Below are 12009 nucleotides of genomic sequence, written 5' to 3'. Positions count from 1 at the left end.
TTGGCGTACAGTTTTTCTCAGTAATGTTTTATAATTTGTGTTTCTGTTGTGTTGGTTGTAACTTCACTTTTATTTATGATTTTATAGATTTGGGTTCTCTCTCTTTTTTTCTGATGAGTCTAGCTAAAAGCTTATCAATTTTCTTATTTTTCTGAACATCAGATATTTGCTTCATTAGTTTTCCATTTTTTTTAGTCTCTATTTTATTTATTTCCTCTATGATCATTGTTCTTTCTTAGTACTCACTTTGTAGTCTCATTGTCTTTTAATTTATTCTTTTCTCAAGTTGTTTTATATATAAATTGCTTATTTGAGATTTTTCTTCTTTCTAGAGGTAGAATTATGCCAGTATAAATCTTCTCTCTTAGAACTTCTTTTGCTGCTTCCTACAATTTGGATCATTGTTTTTCACTTTCAATTGTCTCCAGTTATTTTGATTTCTTCATTGATTTTTGCAATGACCTCCCATTTATTTTACAGCAAATTATTTCATCTCCACATGTTTTTGTCTCTCAAGCTTTTCTGCAGCTATTTTATTATACTTGATTTCTAGTATCACATCTCTGTGGTCAGAAAAGATGTTTGTTATGATTTCAGTCTTCCTAATTTTACTGAGACTTGCTTTGTGGCCTAGTATGTGATTTATCCTGAAGAATTTTCTGTGTCCACTTGAAAAGAGTGTATATTCTGCAGTTTTTGGATGAAATTTCTGCATATGTTATATTTAATATCTTGAGATATAGTCCCTCTAGACTCTCATTTTTCAGCATTTTTATCATGAATGGATGTTTAACCTTGCAAAAGATTTTGTGCATCTATTGAGATGATCAGATAACATTTATTTTCAATTAGTTAAGAGGTGACCACATTGACTGAATTGTTAATATGTATATGTCCTTACATGCCGGGGATAAAGACTGCTTGAAGATGGCATATATAGGTTACAATATATAGAATGATGACATATATATATATATATGTATATATATATATATATAGATGATATATATAGATATCAACATCTATCTCTCTGACTTCCCAGATGGCTAAGGGTAAAGAATCTGCCTGCTGATTCAGGAGACATTGAACACAGGGGACATGGGTTCAGTCTTTTTGCCAGGAAGATCCTTTGGAGGAGGAAATGGCAACTCACTCCAGTATTCCTGCCTGGAAAATCTCATGAACAGAGGAGCTTGGTAGGCTACAGTGCATGGGGTTACAAAGAGTCAGACAAAATTTAGCAACTGAGCATTATCTATCTATCATTCTTTCTTTCTATACATATGTTTAAGTGGATGATCTCTTAAGTTTGAATGTGCATGTATGTGCGCTCAGCGCTCAGTTGTGTTCAAGTCTTTGACACCCAAGGGCTGTAGCTCACAAGGTTCCTCTGTCCATGGAATTTTCCAGACAAGAATTCTGGAGTATGTTGCTTTTTCCCACTCCACGGGATCTTCCCAGCTCAGGGACTGAAAACAAATCTCCAGTATGTTCTTCATTGGCAGGTGGATTCTTTTGCATTCTAGCAGCCTTACATTTTAAATCCATGTCCTACCTTTAATGGTTTTGACACCATATTTTATATCTTTTTGCTTTGGCTATCCTTATCACATATTGTGAGTATAAAATATTTTTACTGCTTTTGTCTTTTAACCTTCTTATAACTTTATAAATCATTGATCCACTACTTATATATATATATATATATATATTTTTTTTTTACCAATGATATTTCTCATTCATATTTTTCCCATTTTTGTTGTGGTCTTTTTTCCCCCTTCTTAAAGTTCCTTTACCATTGCTTATAAAGCCAATATAATACTTCTTAACCATTTTAGCTTTTATTTGCCTGGAAAAATCTTTATCTCTTCTTGAAATCTGAATAATTACATTGCTGGGTAGAGTATTAGTTGCAGGTTTTTCCTTTCATCACTTTGAATGCATCACCCTTGCTACTCATTTCTGGCCTGCATATTTTCTACTAAAAAAGTCATCTGATAGTCTTCTGCAAGTTTCTTTGACTGTAACTATTTGTTGTTGTCTTGCTGCTTTTAACATTCTCTCATTATTTTTAATAGTTGATACTTTAATGATAATGTGTCTTCATGTGGATCTATGAGTTAATCTAACTTGAATTGCTATACTTCCTGGACCTAGGGGTCTGTTTCCTTCCTGAGGTAGGGACGTTTTTAGCCACTATTTCTTCATATAACTTTTCTGTTCATTTATCTCTTTTCCTTCTGTTATCTCTATAGTGTGAATGTTGGCATACTTGATGTCATCCCCAAAGTCTCTTAGATTATTTTAAATAAAAAAATTTTCTTTTTTATGGTCATCATGTGTAATTACCAGTGACCTGTCTTTCAGAGCACTGATCCATTACTCTGATCTAATCTACTGATAATTCCTCTGGTGTGGATTTTATTTCAGCTATTGTATTCTTCAGTTCTGTTTGATTTTTACTTATAGTTTCTAACTTTGCTGAAATCCTTATTGTTTTTATTCATTCTCTTTCTGAGTTCCATGAGCATTTTTAGATCATTACCTTCAACTCTCTATTGAGTAGATTGATTATCTCCTCTCCGTTTAGTTCTTTTTCTGAGGTTTTGTCTTATTTCATCATCTGGAGTGGATTTTTAAGTCTCCTTATTTTTCCCAGTTCTCTATGTATTTTCCTATGTACATCAGTTATAGTTTTCAATCTTGGAGAAGTGACTTTGTGTAGGAAACATCCAAAGAGGTCCAGAATCATTCTCTCATTTGGTCATCAGAGGCATAGGCCCCAATGTTGCCCTAATATGGGATGCATGTACCCTTCTGTAATGATAGCAGTTAGTATATTAGGCATGCTGGCAGGTGGAGTTGGACTCCAGCCGAGTTGGCTATGTGGCTATGCGTTGTACATTTGCTTTGAACCCACTGGAGGGTAAGGGATCCCATCCTCATGATTGGTTGAGTAGCCAGGGGTGGTGGATAGTGCTGCTACTGGCCCACTGGAGAGTAGGGCCAGGTCCTCATGCAGCTGTCTGCTTGCCAAGGGACAGTCAGGCTGGTGTTGGCCTCCTGGGAGTGGCAATGGGTCCCTGATTTGCTGTCTGCACAGCTCAATGGAGTTTGGGCTGAAACTGACCTGCTGCAAGTGAGCATGGGTGGGTATGTCCTCCATACTGATAGGTTTAAGTTTCCAAAAAGACACTTGGTAGGCTGATGTCATCACAGTAGAAAGAGCTCCTCAAAATTGGTACTTCCAAATGGCTACTTCCAGTGTTCCCTTTTCAACGGGGAGTCTCAGTTGCCTTCAGCCTATCCAGGAGGCTCTCCAAGATGATCAGGTGGGTCTGACCCATGCCTCTTTCAAATTAGTGCTTGTGTACTGGGACTTAGAGTGTGTGACATTTTGTATGCACAGTTAAAGAGTGAAGTTTCTATTTCGTACAGCCTTCCAGCAGTTCTGAATAGAAAGCTTGCGGGCTGTCAAAGCTAGATTTTCTGAGGGCTTATCTTCCCTATGCAGGCCCTCCTTTACTCAGAAGCCTAATGTGGGGATGTTGAACAGCTGTGTGTTCATTGGGAAGGATGTCTACATATGATACTCCTTCCATTTGTGGGTTGCTAACCCAGAGGTGTCAGTCCTGACTATATTGTGTCTCTGCCTCTCCTATCCACCTCACTGTTGTTCCTGCTTCAGGTCTTTAGATGTGAAAATTTTTTTTGACAGTCCTTATGTTATTTATATAGATATCTGCTTTGTAAGTGGTTGCAACTTTGGTGTGTCTGTGGAAGGAGGTAGGCTCAAGGTAAGGTCCTATTCAGTCATCTTTGCCACAACTCCCATCAATAATTTAGCTTCAAAAGACATAACCACAATATTAACAACTAATGCACTTCAATATACAAAGAAGAATACATTCTCACTGAAATATGTGCTTATACTACAAATATAAAATTCAGGTAACATTGAAAAATACAGAACTTAAGATGCTTCCTCATCTACTCATGAGCAAGTAATTACTATAAGATCTGTCTTCCATGAGAAAATCTAAACTTTGTAGAAATTAAATGAACCAACCGTATGTAGATACTGTACAACAAGCAGCAAATGACTGTAATTCATGAGAAAAAGGAAACAATTCAAGAAAAATTTAAACATGAATACAAAGCAATTGAAACAAATCAAACACAATCATAGAGTTAAAAAAAACAAACAAAATAAAAACACCTAACAGACATTCAATGATAACTGAGAAAATATTACAAAAGTAATTAGAAAGGAGCTGATTAGAAAAATAGTAGAAACTATAATGGTCAAATTTTATTGGAAAGTGGATAGCAACTCTAAACACAGAGATACAAGAAAATTCACAAAAACCCAAGTAAAAGGAACAGAAAGAAAATGGAATAAAGGGACAGGAGGATAAAATTTCTGAAAATGGATGAAAAATAGTATCAAAGCAACAAAAAGAAAAAAATATATATATTATCAAGCAAAATGTAAAGCATAGATTTTGGTCAGATAAATTCAAAACTGAAGACAATAGAATACTATCCTTAAAGTGCTAAAAGACGGGACAATGGAAGACCAAATGAAAACAGTATATCCAGGAAAAACATGTTCTGTTTTCAGAACATGAAGGCAAAATAAAAAACTCATTATATAAGGAAAGTAACAGAATGCATTATGCCAAATTTGCACTGAAAGAAATGGTTTCTTATTTCCCAACATACTTGTTGTGGAGTCTTTGTATATTCTAGAGTAGTGATCAAACAACTATAGCCTCTAGAGCAAATCTTGCCCTCATTCATTTACCTTTTGTCCATGGCTGCTTTTACAGTGTAAGGGCAGAAGTGAGGATGTAAGAAGAGAAGGTATTTCTTTCTCTTTCAGTATGCTTCTTGGATTGTTTCTTATTTTGGTTCTAGCATCTAGTGGGCAAACCTCACCATGGTTCTCAGTCTTGAAGAGATTGCCAGGCTTCTGTGATACTTTAATACCACCTCTTCTCATGCCTTGCAATCACAGATGCAGCTATGACAGTCTGATCTTGCTAATACCTATGTTACTTCAAAGTCACCCCACAGAAAACCATAATTCAAAAAGATTAGGCAGCTTCCAGTTCAAGATGACAGAGTAGAAGGATGTGCACTCATCTCCTCCTGTGAGAACACTAAAATCACAACAAGTTGCTGAACAACCATTGCCAGGAGGATGCTGGAACCCACTGAAAAAAGATACTCCACATCCAAAGAAAAAGAAGAAGCCACAGTGAGACAGTAGGAGGGGCACAATCATGATAAAATCAAATCCCAAACCTACTGGGTCAGTGACCCACAAACTGGAGAACAATAATACCAAAGAAGTTCTCCTTCTGTTATGTAGGTTCAGAACCCCATATCAGGCTTCCCAACCTGGGGACCTGACAAAGGGACTAGGAATCCCCAGGGAATCTGACCTTGAAGGCCTGCAAGATTTGGTTACAAAACTTCCACAAGACTAGGGCAAACAGAGAATTCAGATTAATCGAACAAACAAAACCTTGTGCACCAAGACTCAGAAGAAAGCAGCAGTGACTCCACAGGAAACTGACCGAACTACCTGCTTTTGTTGGAGGGTGTCCTGAGGAGGCGTGAGTCAGCAGGGACTCACCACCTGGATGGTGGGATGGGCAGCAGATGTCTGGAAAGGTCCCCTTTGGTGTAAACCCTCTTAGAGTTTGCCATCAATCTGACCATAGAGCCTGTAGACCTGAGGGCTGGATCACCTCAGGCCAGAAAATGACCAGGTTGGGAGTGCAACTGCAACCATCAGCACATAGTTAGATCAAGAGAGTTCCAGAAAAACATCTATTTCTGCTTTATTGACTATGCCAAAGCCTTTGACTGTGTGGATCACAATAAACTGTGGAAAATTCTGAAAGAGGTGGAAATACCAGACCACCTGACCTGCCTCTTGAGAAATCTGTATGCCGGTCAGGAAGCAACAGTTAGAACTGGACATGGAACAACAGACTGGTTCCAAATAGGAAAAGGAGTACATCAGGGCTGTATGTTGTCACCTGGTTTATTTATTTATTTATTTATTTTATATGCAGAGTACTTCAACTGTGGTGTTAGAGAAGACTCTTGAGAGTCTCTTAGACTGCAAGGAGATCCAACCAGTCCATTCTGAAGGAGATCAGCCCTGGGATTTCTTTGGAAAGAATGATGCTAAGGCTGAAACTCCAGTACTTTGGCCACCTCATGCGAAGAGCTGACTCACTGGAAAGACTCTGGTGCTGGGAGGGATTGGGGGCAGGAGAAGAAGGGGATGACAGAGGATGAGATGGCTGGATGGCATCACTGACTGGATGGACGTGTGTTTGAGTGAACTCCGGGAGTTGGAGATGAACAGGGAGCCCTATCGTGCTGCTATTTATGGGGTCGCAAAAAGTTGGACATGACTGAGCAACTGAACTGACTGTACTGATGCAGAGTACATCATGACAAATGCTGGGCTGGAGGAAGCACAAGCTGGAATCAGGATTGCCAGGAGAAATATAAATAACCTTAGATATACACATGACTCCACCCTTCTGGCAGAAAGTGAAGAACTAAAGAGCCTCATGATGAAAGTGAAAGAGGAGAGTGAAAAAATTGGCCAAAAGCTCAACATTCAGAAAACTAAGATTATGGCATCCGGTCCTGTCACTTCATCACAAATAGATTGGGAAACAGTGGCTGAGTTTATTTCTCTGGGCTCCAAAATCACTGCAGATGGTGATTGCAGCTATGAAATTAAAAGAGGCTTACTCCTTGGAAGCAAAGTTATGACCAACCTAGACAGCATATTAAAAAGCAGAGACATTACTTTGTCACCAAAGGTCCTTCTAGTCAAAGCTATGGTTTTTCCCGTGATCATGTATGGATGTGAGATTTGGACTATGAAGAAAGCTGAGCACCAAAGAATTGATACTTTTGAACTGTGGTATTGGAGAAGACTCTTGAGATTCTCTTGGACTGCAAGGAGATCCACCAGTCCATCCTAAAGGAGATCAGTCTTGGGTGTTCATTGGAAGGACTGATGTTGAAGCTGAAACTCCAATACTTTGGCCCCCTGATGCGAAGAGCTGACTCATTTGAAAAGACCCTGATTCTGGGAAGGATTGGAGGCAGGAGGAGAAGGGAATGTCAGAGGATGAGATGATTGAATGGTGTCACCGTCTCAATGGACATGGTTTTGGGTGGACTCCAGGAGTTTGGTGATGGACAGAGAGGCCTGGTGTGATGCAGGGTTGCAAAGAATCACACAGTGCAACTAAACTGAACTGAACTTACTGAGCAAGGCCCTGTGCACCAGATAGCCTTGTGGTTGGTCTACAGGTAGCTTTTCACTCTCATGGGACCACTAGTCTCCTCTTAATTGCTTGTATCAAATATTTTTAAGTTTTGGAGTTCCCTTAAGCTTGAATTGCCTACACGTTTTTCTAAATAAAGTCAGTCCAAGTGGAGAGAGCTGTGGAGGCCTCCACTATCATGGTACAACTTTCTTTCTAGGTAAAACCTGTGTTCATCTGTTCTGAAACAAGCAGGCACAGTGGTCCTGTTTGCTTAGAATGACACTCCTGCTTTAGGAGGTTTCTGAGTGAGGTCACTAGCTTATGGTGTTCTTAGCACAAAACTTCTGTCCTTTAAGAGAATGGGAGCAGCAGGAATTGGGGCCCAATACTCTTGGCCTGGCATTCTTGGGGTAGAGCTTTTGAATGGGGGCTGGGCAGAAATCATCATATGTTTTAGCTACCCTTGCAGTGCATAGACCTTCTTCAATGTGGAGCTGGAGGGGACAAGTAATGTTTGCAACCACAACAATCAAGGACACATGGTAGCCTTTGGCTGTGACCCAGGGTCAGAGGGATCTCTATGTCCCTACCTGTACTTGCCTGAGTGCACTTTCAGCTCTGCTGGGACGAGAGAGGGCAGGGAAGAAGTGGGTTCTTGCTCAAATGTCATAGATTCTCAGTCTTCCTGAGATTTAGTAGATTTTGTTTAGTAAATATTTTTTTGTTTGTTCTTTATTTTCAGATATTTCCATGGTAGTCTCTTAAAATCAAATGTATTTATTATGAGATCTCAGAATCTCAAGCTTCAAAAATCAGCAAAATAAGGAAAACACACTAGGCAAACACATATGAACACATATCAGCTGTATTCGCAATATCTAAAAGCTGATGAAACATTAATTGCCCATTTGTTTAAGAGTGCATAAACAAAATTTGGAATATATGTACAATGGAAAATGGAAAATTACTCAGCAATAAAAAGAATGGGTTATTTATACATGATAAAATGAAGAAATCTCAAAATCATTTTACACAGTGAGGAAGCCTGAGAGAAAAGATGACATGGTGTATGATTCTATTACATACCTTCCAGGTCACTGGTTATCTGGAGATGGGTTTGGAGGGAAGAATGGTCTGAAAAGAGGCCTAATCAACCATTTGGAAATGAAGGAAATATTCTGTATCTTGATGTGGTGGTGGTTTCATTGGCCACAAAACTCACAGAGTTGTTCACTTTAAATACATACTGTATATTTCAAACCAATTATTCCTCAATAAAGTGTTTAAAAAAATAATGTGCAGGTCTTCTTTAGATCCAAGAATTTATATTTTTGAGCATTGATTGGCAAAACTAATACAATATTGTAAAGTTTAAAAATAAAATAAAATAAAAAAAAGAAACATTTTTTTTTTGAAAAAATTTCATCTTTACCTGAAGAATAGGAAGCTGCACAATAAAATGGAAAGTTTAGTTTTGCTTATTCATAATAATTATATATTTATTATTTTAACTAACAATTTATTTAGATATTTCTTATATTCAAAATGGAATATTAAAAAGAGGCTAAATTTTTAAATATTATTGTTGTTAGTGTAGCAGCAGCTTAGAGAGGAGTAAATACCATGAACACTCCCATTTAGTAAAATTAGCTAGTTATGACTGTACAATCAGCTATAATTATAAATGTACTGGGATGCCACAAGATGAGATTAAAGTAGTAATAATGTTTTAGATAAATGTGGTCTTCAATTTATTTAGGCATGTTTTACTATCACTCTTTTGCTTGTAAATACAGAATCTTTCATGCAACACGCTGAGTCCTATAATGGAACAAGCCTTCAGGAAATTCATAATTCTTTTCAGTTTCACCTCACCTAAATCCCAGGCACAGGTTCTTTGCTCACTGGACCTTAGTATTCTTTTATTCAACTGAGAAATAAGAGTTTCTGTAAAGTCAAGACAGTTGACTATCAAGCACATAGGCAAACCAGGATGAGAAAGCTCAGTCTGACCTGACTTTATTTTATTAATTCTTAATGACTAACTGTTATTACTCATACTTTTCTTCTCATTTTTTTAGGCGGTATTTCCCCAGAGATGCTCAAACATTAGAAGTTATTACTCACTTCTAGCTTTTTTTAACTTTATCACCATTAATTAATATTCAGTTTAGTTTATCTGTAATTTTAAAGGTATTCCCTCTCTCCACCGTCATAAGACAGTGATTATCTTCTTCTATGAATATTTATCTTCCACAAGTTTCCAACGTGATTTTTCTAAAATGTCAATTTGAATACAATATATTCTTTAAAGAAAAATCCCTAGTGCTTCCCTGTGGTCTGCAGAAAATAAGCCAACCTCCTTTTCTTCTTATATAGTTGTGCACAATTTCCACGAATTTCCTTTTAAGTCTTAAATCTCACTCCCTCACTTTTACATTAATATCAGGAATTAAATTTTTGGAAGTTTAACATATCATTATTTAATTGCCTTTGCCCAGAAACTTTTCTATTTCACCTTGCTCAAGTTCATTTATGTTTACAAATGTACTTATGAAGTTTTCCCTGATAATTTATATTACTCATCTGTAGAAGCTGCTCTGTCTTTGTAATTTCTAGCCTTGTGGCTCAGGTGGTAAAGAATCTGCCTACAATGTGGAAGACCTGGGTTCAATCCCTGGGTTGGGAAGATCCCCTGGAGAAGGAAAGGGCTACCCACTCCAGTATCCTGGCCTAGAGAATTCCATGGACTGCCCATAGAGTTGCAAAGATTTGGACATGACTGAGCAACTTTTACTCACTTTATTCACTGGGTTTACCATATGACACATTATTAATAGCTTTCTATTTAGCTATTTTTTCCATCAATTAGTTTGAGCTCAAGTACAGAAAGCATTTAAAATTGGGAATTTTTATAGGGCACAGTGTATATAAAACTTCAATAAGTGTTAATTTGATGAATGAATTCTCACTAAGGCATATATAACAAAATATGAATTATATTTACTGTTGTTTATTTGTATTACAGTTTCCTTGTGAAAAGGTATAATTTTAAAAAACAATTTATCAGTTTTATTTATCAGTTTATCAGTTTATTCAAATGAAGGGGAGAAATAATAATGATTCAGCCAAGAAACCATTAGATAAATGTGCCACTTGGTTAGCCTCTGGACAATTAAGAGTTACTTACATTTCACACTTGAGACTGTGTACTGCTGAGTATCTGATTCTCTCAGTAGATATTCACAAAGATTTCTTTAGTAAATCTGGTATTTTGTTCTATCTTTCTTAATACATCAGACTGTGTTACCTCTACCAAGTGTGTGTGTACATATATATATATATATATATATATATACACACACATAACATATGATACTGATTCCAGATAAAAAATATATTCCAAACAACAGCCTCAAAGAGTCAGAAGTTGGAATATATATGTCCTAAAAACAAATTACATGGACACCATTATCATTATCCAAAAGGAAGTACAGAGAAAGTCATTCCATTCCAAATCAACAGCCAGACAAAATAGAGTCCATCTTCCTGATGTATGTATTCTGATTAGGTCCAAATACATCTTCCAAAGTATATATTCTTAATATATGGGATTCAAACAAATGAAGTCTCAAGATTTGAATCAGTGCTTCTCTAATTTATTATAAAGCTCAGCACTTTCAGAATATTACATTTACTTAATTCTATTTTCAGTTAATATAGAAATAAATAAAAATAGGTTTTTCCCTAGGATCTTCCTCAGAGCTTCTTTGACATCTTTGTTTCTCAGAGAGTAAATCAAAGGATTCAACATGGGAGTGACCAGCGTGTAACACAAGGAGGCCACTTTACTCAGCTCAGGAAATCTGTCAGGGATGACATACATAAAGATGATGGCACCATACAATACACTCACGACTCCCAGGTGAGAGCTGCAAGTGGAGAAGACTTTCTTTCGCCCCTCAGTGGAGCGTATTTTTAGAACTGTAGATACAATATATATATAAGACACAATTATGACAATTATGGTAGGCAAAATGATAATGGTGCATAGGAAAAAGGATACCATATTAGGAATGTAGAGATCAGAACAAGAAATCCTCAGAAGTGGACGCTCATCACAGTAAAAATGGTCAATGTTCTGAGAAGCACAAAAGGATAAAGTAAATGTCATGATGGTCTGAAGAACTGAGCTGATACAGCCAAAAAAATAGGAACCAGCCACAAATTGAACACAGAGATGTGTTGACATTTGGACAGAATAGAGGAGTGGGTTGCAGATGGCAATGAAGCGATCATAAGCCATGACTGCCAGGAGAAATCCCTCGGAAACAATGAAGAGGTCAAAGAGAAACAGCTGGGTCACACAGCCTGCATAGGAGATGGACTTGCTCTCAGACCAGAAGTTGCTCATAGCCTTAGGTGCAATAACAGATGAATAGAAGAGATCAACGAAGGACAGGTTGCCTAGGAAGAAATACATTGGTGTGTTCAGCTGGGGATCAGTTATAATAATGACCATCATGCCAACATTCCCTAGAAGGATCATGGCATAGACAAGCAGAAAAAACAGGAAGAGGAGGATGTGGAACTCTGGGTGGACCTTGAAGCCGACAAGAATGAAGTCAGTCACTTCTGAGTGGTTGCTTGTTTCCCTGTCACCCATGGCAGAAATCTGCTGAGAGGCACAAGGCAA

The 12009-nt window shown here is 37.4% G+C and overlaps 1 protein-coding gene across 1 annotated transcript; it reads right to left on the bottom strand.

The window, feature by feature from the left end:
- Positions 1-10735: 10735 nt before the first annotated feature.
- LOC133248917 (olfactory receptor 9K2-like) lies at positions 10736-12009 on the bottom strand. The gene has a single exon (XM_061419188.1). It carries the CDS (start codon positions 11977-11979, stop codon positions 11008-11010), a length of 972 nt encoding a protein of 323 aa, XP_061275172.1. The 5' UTR covers positions 11980-12009; the 3' UTR covers positions 10736-11007.

This window comes from Bos javanicus, chromosome 5, assembly GCF_032452875.1.
Source record: "Bos javanicus breed banteng chromosome 5, ARS-OSU_banteng_1.0, whole genome shotgun sequence".
NCBI classification, from domain to species: domain Eukaryota; kingdom Metazoa; phylum Chordata; class Mammalia; order Artiodactyla; family Bovidae; genus Bos; species Bos javanicus.
This window is presented reverse-complemented; position numbering and strand designations above follow the sequence as displayed.

Bases quoted from the DNA above. Each gene is read 5' to 3' on its own strand.
- LOC133248917 (XM_061419188.1), bottom strand. From the start codon at position 11,979: ATGGGTGACAGGGAAACAAGCAACCACTCAGAAGTGACTGACTTCATT.